The following is a 21,154-nucleotide window of genomic DNA, read 5'->3' as shown; positions in this document are numbered from 1 at the left end:
CAAGACAGAGTAATTCAGGGTCTGTGAAATCTAGTAACAAAATAATAAGACTTGAATTTGGCCTCTGTTTTTAACCTCCTTCTTTCAGGAAATCATGCTTCATAAAACTACCAGTCTATGAGGGATTGTACACTAAAAAAAAAAGAGAAGATAAAGTCTCTTGGTTTGGTCGGGAGAATCTCTTTTCTGTCACAGAATTTGCTCTGCTTCTTGAGGATGCCTCACGTTTTCCGTGATGAAGACTGGGAGAGGGCAAAAGGATTGCTTTGTTTTCAGTCTCTACTCAAAGACAAAGTTAGAACTTATCAGAAAATAAATAAAATTTTTTTGTTTAATTTTATAATTTAGAGATGAATGTAGGACTTACAGCAACCTGGGTCACAGTCGGCAGTTGCCTCGAAGATGGGTCTTGGGGGAGTGCACCCCCCCCCACCCCCAGCAAGTAAAGCAGGAGCTGGGGACAGTGCGGTGATGACTTTGGGCAGCACCAGGCTTCTCTCCAGTTGGTCTGAGCACCACATGCAGCTCTGATGACCAGTTCCTTGGCTAAAGGTTTGGAGAATTTAAGCTTTGCACTTTTTTTCTCTCTCACAGAGGACAAACGTCAGCCCACTGAGGGCCGTCTTTCTCATTTATGCGGAAGTGTGCACAAACAGAACAGGCTCACCTGTGAGTCAGCCTAAGTCATAGCCAAGTTCCTGAACATGGCTGGCCCTGTGTGTGTGGCTGTTTACACGTACACTTCCACTGAAAGAGAAATCTAGGCTCTGTGTGGTTCCTTCTCTTGTTCTGCTGGTAAGGGCTGCCCAGGGCTGTCATTTTAACATCCCCCCGCGCTCAACCCCACACACCGCCGCCCCCCAGGCCAGCGCTGACTGCCCGCGAAAGAGTGAACAAAACCCAGCTCAGACTCAGCCCCGACGTCCTAATGCAGCCAGGCCGGTTATCAAATCGTGCAACGAAAGCATGAGGGAAGGGGCGTATGCTTTGCAGCAAGGCAGCAAAGCCCACAACGAGGCTAGGAGGCTGACGCCAGCCCCACTGGTCCTGAGATGCAGGGGGCGCGTCACAAGGACCCCCGGCGCCCTGCTCCGGGCTCTCCGCGGAGGCACCACCTGAGGGCAGGGGCCGCGGGGAGCCCGGGCTCGGGATGAAGGAGCCGCCCCAGGCCCCCGTTCCAGCGCCGCCCCATCTGCCACGCCCCGCCGCGCTGGCACCGCGCCCCGCCTGCTGCCGCCGGCTACCCACCGCGTCCTTGGAGACCTCCTTTGATGGAGCGTTGATGCCAAGCTTTTCCAGGGGATAGACAATCTGTCGGCGGGGCCGCACGGGAACCAAGTAGTGGAGGGCGGACGTCAGCGAGTGGGCCTTGGGGCTCTGGACCTGGGAGACAGCAACCTCTATTTTAGCCGGGAGGGCGTGGGAGCCCGAGCGCACAGATGCCAGACTCGACAACTGGACGGCGGGTGGGGGGGAAAGGGGGAGATCGGCAAATAAACAAACATACTCTTCGAGCAGAGGAATGAATTGTAGATAATGCCTGACACTAATGAAGATAATTATGGGAGTAATTGCATTACTATCTCTGTGGGAATGACAGATAAACAAGTGGTTTGGTTTATGGGATTTTTCAGCGCAAGTATTTTCCCCAGGAGGATATTCTTCTCCACAGTGATCATGAATCAGCTTGATTTGACCCCATTAATAAGCTGTGTTATCTGCATCCTGGTAACCTTTGTGTCTTTGGCACAAACTGCCTTAAGACGGCATGTAGATTTTTTTTAAATGTCATCTGAGGGGCAACAGGGCAGGGATGCGAACAACCTCATGTTTGTGAAAGTCACTGCTACTTCAACCGGACCTTTCTGGATCAAATGAGTGTTTTAAAATCAAAGGATGAAACTGGAGAGGTGGGGGTGAGGTAGGGGCTGGATTAGATTATTTTGATTTATATTCATCCTAAATTATGAGCTGGATTTACGCTTACTGAAATGGGCTACAGTAAATCATGCTTTAGGTGATGCTTTAGATATTAATGTTACCCAACTTAAGAGCTTCTAGAAGGGATTTTTAAAAATCCTTCACCACTGAACTTCAGCTCCTGATATTACATGCTGAAAAGAAGAACCTTGGGGTCTCTAGCCAAAGCTCTGTTTTTAAGCCTGGACAAGTTCTCAGCGCATGTTCTAGCAGGAGGTTGTGGAGAAAACTGTCTTCGTTGTGTCAGTCAAGAGTCATTTATATTGCTGTCGACTGGGGATTTATAGCAGAATTTGGAGAGTCTCATTTGCACTATTTGGAATTGCTTCTTGCACTTGTTTAAATGGATGTGTATAAATCAACCAGAGGTGTAGACAGAGAGGAAATCTGTTTCCAAGTGTGTTTTTATGTTATATACATAATAGTGCATAACATGGTGCTAATTCTACACCACGAGGGGAATATGTGAACACCCATTGAGTTCAGTTCAAGGTACCATTTTTTTTAGGATGGACGCAAAAAGACTCTACCAACCTGGCACATACAGACACCACTATGAATAAAAATTGAGAATTTAATGTCACATCCTGAAAGTCACCAAGCTGACACTTGGCCAAATGGGAAGTTTAAAGCAATTGCACAGGGCCATGCTTTTCAGGCAAAGCTGTTACACTTCCCATTTCGTGAGTTCAAATCTGGGGCATTCATGTTACTGTTGTGCTGTGTTTTAATCGGGAAAAAAAATCATCTTTCGAGCGTATTCTCCATTTGCTACCAATCTTTCCCATGTTTTTCCTTCTTTCTCCCCCATTTCTTCTGTTCTTCCAAAAGGCATTTGTCAAATAAGATACGTTGGTAAAATTACTGTTATGTGCATGTACTCATATACCTTAGATTGTTTTCAGTTGAATAATTCAGAGCATTTTTAAAAAATCCACTTAGCTCATCGTGGTAATTAAGAAGAAAAGTGACAGTGTCAGAATCCAGGCAGAGCCACAAACGGATTATGGGACAATTTTAATCTAGTCTGGGGGTTCACCTCGCAACAGCCCTCAAGTCTGCCTTGACACTCTCAGTGGCAGAGAGACCATCTCGCAGGAAAGAATGGCCTGGGAGTCCACTCTGAGAAACCTTTGCCTTCGAGCAAACAGGACAGTGAGTGTGTGTGTGAGCACAGGTGGGACTCTTCTAGGCATTGGAGGTCGAGCTCTGAACAGGACAAAAAGCTCCAGCTTCATGGAACAATATAGAATGAGAGCTAATGAGAAGTGCAATGAAGGAGACTGAGCAGGATGAACAGAAGCAAGAGCTTCCATGTGTACACATAACAAGTGCTATGCAGACACAGAGGTGTTTCACTACATAAAGGTTGCATCAGTATCACTTATCTCCACTTTTCATCCATCACTTTTACAGGATGTTATAGTGCTAATTTGGAATGTCTTGATAGCATACCAGTATTCAGGATTGAACCGATTTATCCTATAAGTTCACTACTGGAACGTTCTTTGCCTGAAGAACATCATGGGACGTTTTGGCATTCACTAATGTATGTGAGAGATAATTTGATTCTCACATCCCTTAGGACACTTTTCCATAGCTTTCTGTCTCTGTTTGGTTGATATGGAAAAGCAAACAAATTGCTTTACTAATTGTGTGGGTTGTGATGGTTTCAGAAATTCAAAGTCTTCTGGGTTTTCCCTAGAGTGTGTGAAAAGGACCAAATTCAGTATGGTCATTTGAAATTCAGAGTCAAAATCCATATATAGTCAAATATACATGTATCATATATATATGTATCACATATGTATATATATGTATCATATGTGTATATATATGATGCATATATTATATATATATATACATATATAGTAAAAATCCATGGAATGAGGAAGAAATAAAATATTGGCACACAACCAGAATGACACCGTGGATGCTTATCTGCAGGAGAAGTGACTGAGGACACTCTTTTACCTTGCTTTCCTTGACTTGTGGGTAAACAGGGTAGTAGAGACAAGATTTGTATCCTAAACGGAGGATCTCCTTGAGAAAAAACTTGGTGTAGTGCCGGAAAATGGGATTCAGGACAAAGTGATACAGGTGTCCGTGCTCTTCACGCTGGTGGTGATTGAAGTAGATGAAATCTTCAATGTTATAGTGAGATCGGATATACTCTATATCCTAAAAAAAAGAAAAAAAGAGGTGAGAAAGGACACCTAAGAGGGTTTAAACAAATGGAATGCATCCTCTAAGAAACATCATTTAAAAACAACTTTAAGGGCATGCCTTTCCCTTCTCTTCCTAAGAAGCCAGGGTAGAGACTGAACTATGCCTGGTGGGGACTAGGAAGAGATCTACCCCAGCATCTGATCTAAATGGCATTCATCCTCGGGAAGAAAAGTTGAATACACATGCCCAAAGACATACACACAAGGATGTTTACCACAATGAGGTTCTGAGTTGTGAAAACAGGGACTCAGTCCTGCGGTGGATGCTGCCTGGACACTCTTTATCAGTGACTAACAGCTCACAATGGCCACCTCAGCAAAGAACTTCTCTGATGGTCATGCTTAGGTCAGTCTTCAAGAAGTTTCCATGGAGAGACCTGGGGCGTGAGCTAATGATTCTCTCCTGCATTATCATGTTCCAGCATGTGGCCAGAGGAGTGTCTATTTAGCTAATCCCCTCTGGATGGACATCTAACTTGTTTCTAGGGCTTTGCTATGAGGAAACACACTGCCCTCTGCACCAGATCCAGGGCTTCTCTGAGTGAAATGCCCAATGAAAGAAAAAAGACTAGGTACAATAATGAGAAACAAGTTATTTTCTCCTATTACTTACTAATCTCATTTTCATTGTTAATTTTTGAAAAGGTAAAAGCTTAAGTTTCCTGAAAGTCACTTGCTATGATGGCTTACTTCTGGAGGATGGCTCAGAGCTTTGGAATTTGTTCCTCACAGCTGTGCTAACAACCTAGAGAGCCTTGAGTCCCAGCTTGTAGGCAGCCTCCCAGTGGCCAGAGCAATGTCATGGAGAAGCGGATAAACACACTGTCAAGGAGACCATGCCAGCCATTCACACTGATCATTTAATCTCTTATTCATGACATGGACAGACTTTTGAGGAAAACTGAGAAATGCAAAAGATCAGATAGAGAAACATACCACTCACTCCAGAGGAAACAGAGGTTATCCAGCAAACAGAAGGTAATTAAAAAAGAAAATTCTACCAAATGTCCTCAGAGATACCAAAAAGGATCTCACATAAAACATAACAAACAAACAAACAAAAAAACCATAACAAACAAGTTGCTACAAAAAATAAAGGAACAATAAGAGAACAAGGAAGGGACTTGGAAGTTAAATACATGAACGCTGAAATTAAAATTCCAGTAGAAGTTCTGAATAGACATGGCTGAACAGTGCATTAGGTATCTGGAAGACAAAAATCAAGGAGATCTAGAATGAAGAGTAACAAGTACAAGAGATTAAAAAGTACAGGAAGAAAGATATGAGACAGTGAAGGGTCAATTCCACTTAAAAAGGAATTTATGACAAGGAGAATACTGAAAATGAAAGAGAAGAAATAATGAATGAAATCATGAAGGAAATAGGTTCACAAGCTCAAAAGAGACATAAGATACTTTACAAGAATTTCAGGAATAAAAAGGAAAAGGGAATTCCCAAGAGAGAAAGCAAACAAACATACATTTATTTATTTATATCAGATTGTATTTTATCTGGGACATTGGCTACTAGAAGATGATGAGAGTAAAAGCAACACTCTGATGAGAAATCATTTGCACAGGAATTCTATACACAGTTGAATTCAGGTGTAAGGACAGATGAAAACCTGTATGTGTGCGGACTCAGAGACCCACCCCTCTTCCACCCTCTCTCCAAAAATTCTTAAGGATATATTGAATCAAAGGAATCTAAGAACAAGGATAGTTTGAATACATTGAAGAAATAAAGTCACATGAGCATATCAATAAATGCCAAAACACATGTAATAAAATTCAATATGCATGCACAATAAAAACTTTTAGTGAACTAGAAATAGGAGAGAAGTTCCTTGATATCTTCCAGAAGCTATGTTCCCAGGTGGGAAGTCTCAATATTATATTTATCAGTTCTGCCTAAATTGTTCTGTAAAATCTACCTAGGCACAATAAATTCATAGTAAGTGTTACAAGGTTTATCTGGAAAAGAAAACAGCCAAGTAAAACGAAGAAATTTTAGACAAAGAAAACAAATAAGAGAAGACTTCCGTACCAGATACCAAAACACATGATAATGCAATAGCTATTAACAAATAAATCTATGGAATGGAATAGAGAGTAAAAATAGACACAGACACATGGAAATTTAATAACGTAAAGACAGCATTTTAAATCAGCAGGGAAAGAATGGACTGCTCAGTAGTAAATACTTTGGAATAATTGGTTGTGCATTGGGACAAAATAAAATTAGATGTCCACTTAACAACAAACACACACGATGCATGTTATTAAGTGCAAGAAAGGATGTTGGAAAGGATAAATGCATAATTCTCAATAGAGTAATTCTTTGGGGAGAGAGCTGGGACTTTTTTTGGTGTTGGGAGGTTATTTGCATTTTTAGAATGTGAATGTTTTCATGTATTCTTTGTAACATTTTAAACATTTTGACTGAAAAAAAAAGTGGCTGCCAAGTGGGATGCAAGCAGATCTATAGCCTTCAGGGAAAAGGAGACATTCGTATTAAATAAGTAAAAATGAAACTTAGAAAAGGGACATCGTGCGTTGATTCAGGAGAGGAAAAGGCTCAGTAAAGGGAAGTCATATCCACTTCTCAGCTTACCATTTCATTTCTGATCACTGCAATGCCGACTACCTGTTCTGCAACTTCAGCTACAAATACCTGAAGTGGTGTTCCATCCTGGAAAGAGAAGAAGATGCTTTAGGACCTTTCAAAATATTGCTACTAATGTTTCTGTAAGCTGTCCTTAAAGGGTTTCAACCGTGATCATAGATCAACAATGATAAAGCCACCATCCTATCACCTTCTGGGCCAAGTAATAGGTTCAATGCCCTCCTTGATTGCATTTAACCCTCACTCCAACCCTATGAGGTAAATATTACCATTTTGTCTCTACTTAATTTATGAGAAAACAAGGCTTGGGAGTCCACCTTGACAAGATCCAACTACTATGGAATGGATCTATTGATTCCAACCACGTGCTTTTGACTGGGAATCTGTATTCCTGCCAGGATAATCTCATGGACAGAGGAGCTTGGCAGGCTACAGTCCCTAGGGTCGCAGAAAGTCGGACATGACTTAGTGACTGAACAACAACTGTTTTCTTTAGCACAACATCAGTGGTTCTCACTGTCAGCCCAGGAGCTCTGTGTCCTGAGGATACCAAAGAGCGTTGGTTCATGTCTGTAATGTCTGCTACTACTTTCTGTATTAGAAATTAAAATTGAGAAAATTCTGGATTCTTCTATGAATTTTTGTTGAATTTATTTGTTAAAGCAAATTTTTAAATTTGACAAAATATTTAGAGAAATATTTAAATGACACCACCTTTATGGCAGAAAGCAAAGAAGAACTAAAGAGCCTCTTAATGAACGTGAAAGAGGAAAGTGAAAACTCTGACTTAAAACTCAACATTCAGAAAACGAAGATCATGGCATCCAGTCCTATCACTTCATGGCAAATAGATGGGGAAACAATGGAAACAGTGAGAGACTTTATTTTTTTAGGCTCCAAAATCACTGCAGATGGTGACTACAGCCATGAAATTAAAAGACTCTTGCTCCTTGGAAGAAAACCTATGACTGACCTAGACATCATATTAAAAAGCAGAGACATTACTTTGCTGACAAAGGTCCATCTAGTCAAACCTATGGTTTTTTCAGTAGTCATGTATGGGTGTGAGAGTTGGACCATAAAGAAAACTGAGTGCTGAAGAATTGATGCTTTTGAACTGTGGTGCTGGAGAAGACTCTTGAGAGTCCCTTGGACTACAAGGAGAACAAACCAGTTCATACTAATGGAAATCAACCCTGAATATTCATTGGAAGGACTGATGCTGAAGCTGAAACTCCAATATTTTGGCCACCTGATGCGAAGAACTGACTCATTGGAAAAGACCCTGATGCTGGGAAAGACTAAAGGCAGGAGGAGAAGGGGATGACAGAGGATGAGATGGTTGGATGACATCACCAACTCAATGGACATGAGTTTGAGTAAGCTCTGGGAGTTGGTGATGGACAGGGAAGCCTGGTGTGCTGCAGTCCATGGGGTTGCAAAGAGTTGGACACGACTGAGTGACTGAACTGAACTGACAGATTTAAAGAAAAGAGTAGCATTGTTTCCTATTTTTGCAGATCTCGAATGTGTGGCTTAATGGAAGACAGCTGGATTCTCACATCTGCTTCTGTATTCAATCTGTTGTAATATATTAGTTTGGTTGAAAGGAATACAAAAGAAATCTGCTTTCATAAGGACAGTAGTTGGAAAAAGGAGATGTATTTAAACAATCTTTTCAGATAATTATGGATATTCTTCTTTGATGCTCCACCAAAAAGTAACATGTCTTAAGTACTGTATTAAAGATTTGTTGCAGTGTAGATCTGAAACCTATCAGTGAATGTCCTACTACATTGAAATTCACTGGTCTCTTCTTCACTTTGCATGATTTCACTTTATCACTTCTGCATGATTTTGTAATATCATGCCCTGTCTACCTGGAAAATATTGGTTCGCCAAGCTTATGTAGATTTCCCAAATGTTGACCTATTTTTAATCACAAAATATCAAAACACTGCATTTGGTAATATCACCATCAGCTTCATCAGAAAACCTGTTTTTAAGTTTTTGGGGAGCTGTCAAGCTTATAATGGCAGATACTGATTTTCTAAAAGTCTAAGTTTTTCTTGAAAGCTTGGACTTCATCATAGAGGATACATGCTGTCAGTTGTCTTCGTGGAGTGACCCTCTCACCTCGTTCACTTTGAAGAAAAAGTCTGCCGGCTCCCCAGGACTAAATAACCATATTTTGTCTGCCAGCTGCTCTGTGACAGCAGTGCTGCAATTCAAATAACCTCAGAAACATTTTTCTTCAAACCACTACCATGCTTCAGTCTGCAGCCCAAGAGCGGTATGGGCCAATCTCATTTTGCTACAAAGAATATGGCGAATATATATACTCAAGGACTGAGGCTTAGTAAGTTAATAATGCTTACAGCTTCAAGGAAAACTGACTTGCCTCTTATTTTTTTGTAATTTTAATTAAAATGTCTATGGAGATAGCTGCAGATTCACCAGCAGTTGTAAAAAACAATACAGAGAGATTCCTTGCACATTTTGCCCAGGATCCTATAATGGCAACCTTCTGCAGAACACTAGTATGATATGACAGGCAGGGAAAGCACACTGATGTGATTGTGTGTGTGTGTGTGTGTGTGTGTGTGTGTGTGTGTGTGTGTGTATTCAGGTCTATGTAGTTTTAGCCCCTGTGTGGGTTCATGTGCCCACCATTGCAGTCAAGATACTAGACAGTCCAACACAAGGATCTCTTGGCTTACCTATTGTCCACACCTGTCTGCCCTCTGCCCCGCTCCCATCCTTAACCCTGGCAACAAGTGATCTGTTCTCCAGCTCTAAAGTGTTATCATTTACAAAATGTCACACAAGCAAACTCATACAGTATACAACCTCTAGGGATTGGCTTATTTTTCCATTTAGCATAATTCTCTAAACACTTTCTAGTGGTAAAGAATCCGCTTGCCAATGCAGGAGATGGAAGAGACGTGGGTTGGATCCCTGGGTTGGGAGGATCCCCTGGAATAGGAAATGGCACCCTACTCCAATATTCTTGCCTGGAAAACTCCATGGGCAGAGGAGCCTGGTGGGTGACAGTCCATGGGACTGCAAAGAGTTGCACATGACTGAGCAACCGATCACACTCACACACACACACACACACACACACTGGACATTCACCCAAGTTGATGCGTGAATCAACAGTGTATCCCTCAACAGTACAGAGATCCTTAAAAAACTAAAAATAGAACAACCATATGATCCAGCAATTCTACTTCTGAGTATATATCTGTAAAAGATGAAAATCCTAATTTGAAGAGAGACATGCACCCCAATGTTCATTGCAGCATTATTGACAATAGCCATGACATGGAAGCAACATAAATGTCCATCAACAGAGGAACGGAGAAATAAGATGTGATACTTATATACAATGGAATGTTACTCATCTGTAAAGAAGAATGAAATTAGCCATTTGCAGAAACATAGGTGAACCCAGAGATGATCTTATTAAGTGAAGTAAATCAGACAGGAAAAAAAATAAATTTCATATAATATCACTTATTTGTGGAATCTAACGAAAAATGATACAAAGGAGCTTATTTACAAAACAGAAACAGACTCACAGACATGGAAAACCACCACAGTTACCAAAGGAGAAAGGGGTGATGGGAGAGATAAGTCAGGGGCTTGAAATTAACTGATATACTGACTGGTTGGCTCAGTCACTCAGTCATGTCCGATTCTTTGCAATCCTAAGGACTGTAGCCCACCAGGCTCCACCGTCTGTGGGATTTTTTTCAGGTGGGCATACTGGAGTGGGTTGCCATTTCCTCCTCCAGGGGATCTTCATGACCTAGGGAATGAACCCACATCTGCTTCAGCTCCTGCACTGCAGGAGAATTCTTTACCACCAATCCACTGGGGAAGCTCAACTGATACACATTACTATATATAAAACAGATAAACAACAAGGACTTACTGTATAGATATACATATATTTACCTGAATCACTCTGTGGTACACCTGAAACTAATACAACATTATAACTCAACTATACTTAAACGAACAGAAACACAGTACATCGTTTGCTACAGATGAGCACTATTCAATGGCATCCCCACCAGCAACAGAGGAGTGACCCAATTTCCCAGCATCCTTGCCAGCACCGAGCGGTGTCCTTCTTCTTAGATTTAGCCTTTCTGCTGGTACGCAGTCACCTCCCATCATGGGCTTTCTATTCCTGTCGTTGTTGTGAGAGCAGAGCCGCAATCTCGGTGACCTCTGGCAAGTATGCTGCCCCACCCCCGAGCCACACCGAGGTTCCTGAGGTTTGTCCCACCACTGCTTTTGCATCATCGGAGCAAATATCAATTCGGCAGACAAGGAAAATAATTCCTTACTCTTCTTAGGAGGATAGTTTTAACCTCACAGACTTCTTGAATGTCTTGGGGACCCCTAGAGTTCCTTGGAACCCACTTTAAGAACTGGACCACTACGTCATACTGTGTCAGCCAGTCAAGAGGGAAGGAACAAAAAAAATATATAAACCAAGACCAAAAGAGACCAAGACAAACCAAAACAGAAAAACATGTGCTGAAGGGAAGTTTTAATTCAATGCCTTTATATTTATTAAAACTCTCACCATGTTTGTGTTTGTTGCCTCCCTCTTGATGAGTTTTAGATTGACTGAACGGTTTATTCAAAAGAGCCCATAACTGGGAACTCGCCAGATGACCTGAGAGGTGGAATGAATAAACTAGGGTATGTTCAGGCAATGAAGTACTTTGTACACCACACTGTGGATGAACCTCACAGTCGTGACTGAGCAAAAGATGCTTGGTGTCAGAAAACATGCTGTCTGGTCCCTTTAAATAAAGCTCAAAAGCCAGGTATTTAAGAAGTGAAGGTAGCGCTAACCTGGGGGGAAGGGGGGGTCACTAAACAAGAACTTGAAGGGGACTTCTGGGGGGCTGGGGTTAGTCTGCTTCCTGCTTGTTCAAATTGTGAAATCCATCAAACTTTTTTTATTGGTTATGCGTCAGTGAAATTGTTTTAAAATAAAATTCATCAAAACAGTAATGAAGCATTTTCCTAACCACATGCATTCTTCCACATCTGGAGGAAGGTAACTGGCATGGTTCTTAAGAAGGCAGCGATGACATAAGGACCACTGCTAGCTTGCCCTTTGTTATGCCAAATGCATAATGTACTTACCGTAGTATAAAGAGAGCCCCAAATTTGTCACACAGGATGTTCCCAGCCAATCTGATCCTTGAGGATGCAGCCAGCTCAACAAAAGGGTATGGGCCAACCCATCATCCAGAGGGTGAAATGGGTGCTGCTGGGGTGGGCATCAGGGACCCAGGGATCCTCTAACCGGACTCAGATATGCCTGTTCCAAGCACTGGGGTCTCATTTTCTTACATGTTGCCTAGACCAAGTTCAAATTTTCTATGCCTGAGATAAGGATTTAGGGCATATCTGATCAGCCCCCATGGGGCCATCAGTGAGAAAAACAGCCCCAAAACCTCTTTAAACCTCAGTTTCCTTGTTCTTTTTTTCTCCCTCCCCTCTCCCAACCTCACCTCTGTTGCTCCCCACCACCCAATTCTCTAACAAGGCCCGGGAAAACTTCGGGATGGAACCTACACGGCTCATAATGGTACCAAAGCATGGGGAAAGGAAGCCAGTCTGGAAGTAGCAGGTACTTACAGGGTCCCTGCAAGCCTCATTGTACTGCTTCAAATCCTCCAATATGCTTTTAGACGGCATGAGGGTGCTGACGAGCTTTTCAACACCAGGAGTGTCCGAGAGGGTAGCTAATCTTATTTTAATGGTCCTAGGTAAGAAGAGACACATATTTCTTTTTCAGCTTATAGTACTAAAATACATATTCTCCCTGTCCCCCAAATGGAAACAAGATTGTAACAGATCACACTTATATAAAATAATATCCAGTAAAATATTTTTATATAACAATGGGATTTAATTAAAAAGTAACTCTTCATTCTAGAAAACATTCATTTAAAAAGTGCAAAGAATAAGGTTAAAAGAAAAAGAAAACAACAATACTGACTGTAACCATTAACCAAACAACACAAAGTCAAATTTTAAATTTATTTCATTTAAAATGTTCAGCACATGCTTTATGTCACATTTGCTTCAAACATAAAGCCAAATTCTTTGTCAAATTTATAAAGTATGTTAAGAAGTTAAGAACTTACACTGAACCCAGGCTGGCTTCATGAGTCTTAAATTTCTTAATAATTTTATCTTTGATTTCGCGTTTTTACGTGAAGTCTAGGAGGACAATGGAGCATGTTCAGGGCTTGATGCCTTGGTTGGCACGTGGTACCCACCTCACCAGCTCCCACGATGGTTTCTCCCCCATCTCTGCCCTGTGATGGCTTCCATCCTCTGCCAGGGTGACAACTGGGTGCATCATTGGGGGAGCCCCACTTTGAGCGATCCTGCCCCCTCCTCACTGGGGTCCTAGACATGGGCCTGGGGAGAATCGGCATCAATCTGTGCCCCTGGAGTCTCTAATCAGAGCAAGGTGGCGGCTGTCCGCACCCAGGGCAGGCAGTGCCACAGTGTGTTAGGCTGGCAACTCAGTGTAGAGCTCCAGCCCACCCCATACCTAGGTATGCAGGGCATCTGAGTGCCTGTTTGCTATGGGATGGAGCTGTGGACCCACGCGAAGGGGAGGTGATGTCTCCACCTTAGGCTGGAGGCTGGGCCCTGCATACAATGTAGGGTTCATACAAGACACGCTCTCCAGTCATTAGGGGGTTATTAGTGTTACTATCAAATAGGACAAGACTACTCCTCCTACAACTAATAAAGTAAAATACTCTAACCTACCTTGCTTCCAACTGTAGTGAATATTTGTGCTTATGTTTTAATGTTTGCTTCTGTTCTATGGGCAAAGCAGCACATTTGTAAAGAACAATCTACATCTATAGTTAACTGATATAAAAATGATCAATTACTTTGTCTCTAAATCATGTCCAACTCTTTGTGATCCCGGGGACTGTAGCCCACCAGCCTCTTCTGTCCATGGAGTTTTCCAGGCAAGAACAGTGGAGTGAGTTGCCATTTCTTTCTCCAGGGGATCTTCCCGACCCAGGGATCAAACCCATGTCCCCTGCATCTCCTGCACTGGCAGGCAGATTCTTTACCACTGAGCCACCAGGGAAGCCCCAATCAATTGCTATCACCTGAACAATAGAATAATAATAAAATTGGGAAAAGAGTACGTCAAGGCTGTATATCGTCACCCTGCTTATTTAACTTATATGCAGAGCACATCATGAGAAATGCGGGGCTGGATAAAGCACAAGCTGGAATCAAGATTGCTGGGAGAAATATCAATAACTTCAGATATGCAGATGACACCGCCCTTATGGCAGAAACTGAAGAACTAAAGAGACTCTTGATGAAAGTGAAAGAGGAGAGTGAAAAAGTTGGCTTAAAACTCAACATTCAGAAAACTAAAATCATGGCATCCAGTCCCATCACTTCATGGCAAATAGATGGGAAAACAATGGAAACAGTGACAAACTTTATTTTCTTGGGCTCCAAAATCACTGCAGATGGTGACTGCAGCCATAAAATTAAAAGACACTTGCTCCTTGGAAGAAAAGTTATGACCAACCTAGACAGCATATTAGAAAGCTGAGCCATTACTTTGCCACCAAAGTCTGTCTAGCCAAAGCTATGGTTTTTGCAGTAGTCAAGTATGGATGTGAGAGTTGGACTATAAAGAAAGCTGAGCACCGAAGAATTGATGCTTTTGAACTGTGGTGTTGGAGAAGACTCTTGAGAGTCCCTTGGACAGCAAAGAGATCCAACCAGTCCATCCTGAAGGAAATCAGTCCTGAATATTCATTGGAAGGACTGATGTTGAAGTTGAAACTCCAATACTTTGGCCACCTGACTCGAAGAACTGACTTATCTGAAAAGACCCTGATGTTGAGAAAGATTGAAGGTTGGGGGGGAAGGGGACGACAGAGGATGATATGGTTGGATGGCATCACTGATTCGATGGACATGAGTCTGAGTAAGCTCCAGGAGTTGGTGATGGACAGAGAAGCCTGGTATGCTGCAGTCCATGGGGTTGCGAAGAGTCAGACAGACTGAGTGACTGAACTGAACTGAACTGAATAATAGAAACAGCGTGAGCAATTTTTAAGTGAAAGATAAGAACATGGTTCTCACATGGCCACTTTGTTCCAGAATCTAGTTCAGATGTTCCTACTTGTATCTCTCCACAAGTTTGGAATGAGGAGTTTCGGATCATCATTCTTTCATTATCTGCTCTGTGCTGGGTCTCTTCCTCTGTCCCACAACCAGGCACAGAACCGGGAAGGAGACCACACCCCCAGCCCACCACCTGTTCTGCAGGTTACCTTGCACAACCTTCCCAGAAGTGAACACGTGCTCATACCAAGATGGTTTAGGCGTTTTCTCCTCAAGGGCTCACACAAGGTTCTATAGCTGCTTTGAATCAGAGAGGAGCTTAACCATGGTTGTCCACCCATCCATGGGGCTTCCTCCAGCCATAGAAGAAGCAAGTTCTCCCAAGAGGGTCCTACATGGGGCCCCCTGGTTTCCTAACCCTTCCCTGTGGCCCTTCACCTCCCCAGGTCACTCTGCCCTCACACATCCCTCCTCTGCTGAACTTGGATGTTCAGGAAATGTCACCTCTCCATGAAGAAATGATGTCATCCTCGCCCACTGGTCCCTTCTTGGATCTGGAAAGTTTTGTTTCACAAGAGATTTTGTTCTCCTGCTTTTGGTAGATTCTGGCCTCAAAGATCAGATTTTATAGCATTTAATCAGACTGCATGCATAACAAAATAGAAAATCATACATAAAAGTAGAAGGAAAAAGATTTAACAGTTAATTTTTCAACTTCAAGTTCAATGAATGAATGGTTTTAGACACGTAGAAGTCAATGTGTATGTCGTCATTCAGTCTTGCAGAATATAGGGTGGTTTTTTGATGCCAGTGAATTAGATGCCAGAAGAAAAAGTAATTTGGATCTTTCTGCATTTCAAAGGAGTGATCTATGTAATAGAAACATAAAACAATTCGACAGCTATTAGCATTTCAGTTTAAACCAAAACAAAATGATAACCACAAAATAAAGTTTCTCTTGGCTTCTATTCAAGGAAGCTGGTTAAAAGCACCAGAAAGACTGATAGCCCTAAACCACTCTCACTGACAACGTGGGCCTGAAACAGGTAGAATGGTGACGTGCTAGAAAAAGATGACCACCAGGCATGAGTGAGTCACCCATGGAAAAGCATATAAAGCAAAAACACTGAGGGAGGGAACCATTTAAAAGCCAACTACTAAGGGCATTTTTATTTGCTGAGCGAAGTTGACAATAAGTAGTATGATTCAACTTAGAAGTCAATGTTTATTCATAGAAAATCATTTCTGGCACCAAATATATATATATATATATATATACATATGTGTGTGTATGTGTATATATATATATATCTCAGTTGGATGAGTAAGTTTGAAACCTAGTCTCCCAAATTAAAAAAGAAAAGGCAAATTTCAGAAAAACATGCTTTGGAAGGGCAGGAAGATGGAATGAGCAGTTGGTTCATTCAAACGTGTGTCCTCTGGTCATGAATAAAGAAGAAAAGCCCATGCAATGGTGGCTCAGATGGTAAAAAATCCAGCTGTAATGTGGGAGACCTGGGTTCGATCCCTGGGTCTGGAAGATCCCCTGGAGAAGGGAACCGCTACCCACTCCAGTGTTCTGGCCTGGAGAATTCCATGGACAGAGGAGCCTGGTGCACTACAGTCCATGGGGTCGCAAAGAGTCAGACATGACTGAGCGACTCTCACACACACAACGGTGAAGGAAAGGCAGGCGGAGGAGAGGAAAAGGGGTCCTCCAAGCACGCACTCCCCTCAGGTTATATAAGCAGGCACCGCTGAGATCACTCGGTGAAGGGGAGTGTTAAAAAGCATTCAGTTTATGCACATTCCAAATGAAAGCTAACATAAATGCTGGGAAATGTCCTCTCAAAGACCAGTAGCCACAAACGAAACGAGAGGGGCCCCCTCGTGGAATCTGTTGACAGAGAGGTGACACCACTAACAACCGAGCGATTTGTCCCTGTGCTCAGCGGCATGGCCAGAGGGCAGGTGACAGACATAAATATAATTTCCCAAGGGAAGAGGAAGGCGATCCGGTGGGAGCCGAGGACAGAAGGTCATGAAATTTAGAGTAACCAAACTTAAGGGCAAGAACAATCCATCCCAGATGTCAAGAAAAGTGAAGCAAAAAATGGAAGAACATGGAGGTATTTAAAGCCACGGCTCAGAAAGTGGGGCAGTCGAGGGCTGTGCCCACGAGGCTGTTCCGCTGCCTCCTGCCCTCCGCCCCCACACGTCTCATGCCTCTTCACGTTCACCCTCATCACTGCCCAGTCCGTATCTTCCCTCTCCCCTTCCTTTCCATCTTCCTCCTCTACCTGGAATGCAGGTAGAATTTAAAGATGTAGGTTTGCTCTAGAGAACAATGACCTGCTGCCATGGCCACAAGAGAGACATCCCCTGTTGGTGACACACACATGGGTTTTGAGGGACGTCCCTCCTACACGCAAGCACAGATTCCAAGCAGCAAGGAGTCAGGAACAAGAGTAAAAGTGCAAAGGAGCCACAAGACTAACACACTGAGACCTGGGTGAGCAGTGGTGGGTGGGGTGTCAATGGAACTCTGAGCAACAAAGGAAAGTTCCCAAAGAGGGCTCAGTGACAAAGATCATGATTTTCTAAGGACACAGAAACTATTTCCGCTTGAGAGTCTTTAACTTTTTCAGAAAAGAATCCAGGTGCACACAATCTGCACCTTTATATGTAAGTGATTAGAACAAAGCAAACATGAAGCTGACATTGCAAATGGTTACAAAGAAAAACTAGGGCCCTGCTGCCACCAGGATTAATTTCCAGATGCATGTTGAAAGTCTCATTGCTTTAAAAATTAAACTTAATTTTTAATAAAAGAAATATGTGTTCATAGTAAGGAAAGGAAGTGTATAAGAAAGGAACATGACTGTGAATTAAATAATTAAGCAAGTAAGGGCAAGGTCATGCCCACAGGCAGACCCAGGGCCCAATTCTGACCATATGTCATCTGGCTGCTGTCATCAGTGTGTTTATTCATGAGTAGCATCGGAAGTCATGAGAAAATGTCACCAATATGCTCGATGCAAGAATGCAGAGAGCGTAAAGAACATTCTAATAAAAGTTTTACTTGAGTCATAGCAAAATTTAAAATCTCAGTGACACAAAATTAACTTCATTTTCTATTATGGACATAATGCATGCCTATAATTTTTAAAAAATCACACAGAAATAAACAACCCACTCTTAAAAAGGGCAGAAGATATAAACAGACGTCTCACCAAAGTAGATACACAGATTGCAGACAGCAAACGAAAAGATGCTCAACATCATAAATCAGTATGGAAATGCAAATTAAACCAAGATACCACAATACAGCCATTAGAATGGCAAAAATTCAGAACACTGACAAATGCCGGTGAGGATGTGAAGAAGCATTCATTGCAGGTAGGAATGCAAAATGGTGGAGGACTTTGGAAGACAAAGGGCTAGTTTCTTACAAAACTCAATATTCTTACCATACAATCTACAGTTGTGCTCCTTGGTTTATAACCAAATGAGTCAAAAACTTATGTCCACACAAAAACCTGCACATGAATGTTTGTAGTTGCCTTTGTAGTCTGCCTTATTCATAGTTGCCAAAACTTGGAAGCAACCAAGCGGTCTTTCAGTAGGTGAGAGGATAAATAAACTGTGGTCCATCCAAAGGAATACCATTCAGGGCTAAAATGAATTGAGCTATCAAGTCATGAAAAGACATGGAGGAACCTGAAGATACTAATTACTAAATGAAAGAGGCTAATCTGTAAAGGCCAGACACTGTATGATTCCAGCCATGACATTCTGTGTGTGTGTTAGTTGCTCAGTTGTGTCCAGCTCTTTGTGACCCCACGAACTGTAGCCCGCCAGGCTTCTCTGTCCATGAAATTCTCCAGGCAAGAATACTGGATTGGATTGCCGTTCCCTTCTTCAGAGGATCTTCCCAACCCAGGGATCAAACCCTAGTCTCCTGCATTGCAGGCAGATTCTTTACTGTTTGAGCTACAGGGAACAAAACTATGGAAATGGTGATAAGGCTAGCGGCTGACAGAGATGGTGGGAAAGGAGAGAGAGATGAACAGGTGGAGTAAATGGGAGTTTTAGAAACAACTCTATATGAAATTATAATGGAGGACATGTCATTACACATTTGACCTGACCCATCAGCAGTGGCCATGGGACTGGAAAAGGTCAGTTTTCATTCCAGTCCCAAAGAATGTTCAAACTACTGCACAATTGCACTCATCTCACACGCTAGCAATGTAATGTTCAAAATTCTTCAAGCCAGGCTTCAACAGTATGTGAACTGTGAACTTCCGGATGTTCAAGCTGGATTTAGAAAAGGCAGAGGAACCAGAGACCAAATTTCCAACATCCACTGGATCAAAGAAAAAGCAAGAGAATTTCAGAAAAATATCTACTTCTGCTTCATTGACTATGCTAAAGCCTTTCACTGTGTGGATCACAATAAACTGAAAAATTATTAAAAAGATGGGAATACCAGACCACCATACCTGTCTCCTGAGAAATCTGTATGAAGGTCAAGAAGCAACAGTTAGAACCAGACATGGAACAACGGACTGATTCCAAATTGGGAAAGGAGTATGTCAAGGCTGTATATTGTGATCCTGCTTATTTAACTTATGTGCAAAGTACATCATGTGAAATGCTGGGCTGGATAAAGCACAAGCTGGAATCAAGATTGCCAGGAAAAATATCAATAACCTTAGGTATGCAGATGATACCCCCCCTTATGGCAGAAATTAAAGAGGAACTGAAGAGCCTCTTGATGAAAGTGAAAGAGGAGAGTGAAAAGCTGGCTTAAAACTCAACATTCAGAAAACGAAGATCATGGCATCTGGTCCCATCACTTCATGGCAAATAGATGGGGAAACAATGGAAACAGTGAGACTTTATTCTCCTGGGCACCAAAATCACTGCAGATGGTGACTGCGGCCATGAAATTAAAAGATGCTCGCTCCTTGGAAGAAAATTATGACCAACCTAGACAGCATATTAAAAAGCAGAGACATTATTTTGCCAACAAAGGTCTGTCTAGTCAAAGCTATGGTTTTCCCAATAATTATGTATGGATATGAGAGTTGGACCATAAAGAAAGCTGAATGCCAAAGAACTGATGCTTTTGAACTGTGGTGTTGGAGAAGACTCTTGAGAGTCCCTTGGACTGCAAGGAGATCCAACCAGTCCAACCTAAAAGGAGATCAGTCCTGAATATTCATTGGAAGGGCTGATGCTAAAGCTGAAGCTCCAATAATCTGGCCACCTGATGTGAAGGACTTGAGAAATACTCTGTCAGGAAAGATTGAAGGCAGGAGAAGAAGGGAACGACAGAGGATGAGATGGTTGGATGGCATCACCGACTCGATGGACATGAGCTTGAGCAAGCTTCGGGAGTTGGTGATGGACAGAGAAGACTGGCATGCTGCTGTCCATGAGGTCACAAAGAATTAGACACAACAGAGTGACTGAACTGAATTGAACTGATAGAAGGTGCAACTGATGAGCAAGCCTTCATGTAAACTGTGGACTTTGGTTGATGATGGTGAGTCCCTATAGGTTCATCAATGGTACAAACGGTGCTGTGAGCCTAAAACTGCTCTTGAAAATAAAATTTATTAATGAAAAAAATCAAACAGAGCCCACAGATATAAATCAAAGAATACATTGCCATGTACACCCCCAACATCCCTGTCTTGCTTCCCAAAGGCGCAGAAGGTTAATAAAGTACTGTGGACTTTTCTAGAATGTCTCTTATGTATATAAGATTAAAAACAAATCTTGGTTTTTTTTCTTGCATGTTCTAAAAAGACCTTCCCCATCCTGAGACATGGTAAGGATCAGTCTGCACTCACACTCCTCGTGGGATTTCTCTGACCGGCTTGATTCTTCCAGTGACATGTCTCCGTGGTCCCACAGACCCACGGCTGGTACCCCCGTCACAACTGCAGGTTTACTTTTACTTGAGTGTTTATGAGCTTTGAAAGGACAGGGGACACATCAGTAGGTTGCTCATTGCTGTATTCTCAGAATTTGGTCCGGAACCTAGCATTGTAGACACAGTTTCTAATTTGGACCTACTGCAATATTTACACTGAACTCTTCAATCATGTGGGAATTTATTTTACTGAAGAATATGAAGAACATTT

General features: G+C 42.2%; 1 protein-coding gene across 1 annotated transcript in view; it reads right to left on the bottom strand.

Annotated features, from left to right (window-relative positions):
- Positions 1–21,154, bottom strand: part of CFAP61 (cilia and flagella associated protein 61) — a 231,542-nt gene that overhangs the window by 133,053 nt on the left and 77,335 nt on the right. Inside the window, exons 14-17 of the mRNA XM_065921324.1 lie at positions 12,507–12,633; positions 6,822–6,899; positions 3,955–4,161; positions 1,249–1,383 (exon numbers count right to left, since the gene is read on the bottom strand). Of these exons, the coding sequence (XP_065777396.1) occupies positions 1,249–1,383; positions 3,955–4,161; positions 6,822–6,899; positions 12,507–12,633 (547 nt within the window). The remainder of the gene's footprint in view (positions 1–1,248; positions 1,384–3,954; positions 4,162–6,821; positions 6,900–12,506; positions 12,634–21,154) is intronic.

Source organism: Muntiacus reevesi, chromosome 2, assembly GCF_963930625.1.
Source record: "Muntiacus reevesi chromosome 2, mMunRee1.1, whole genome shotgun sequence".
Classification (NCBI taxonomy): Eukaryota; Metazoa; Chordata; class Mammalia; order Artiodactyla; family Cervidae; genus Muntiacus; species Muntiacus reevesi.
Note: the sequence above shows the minus strand (reverse complement) of the source record. Positions and strands in the feature narration are given on the sequence as shown.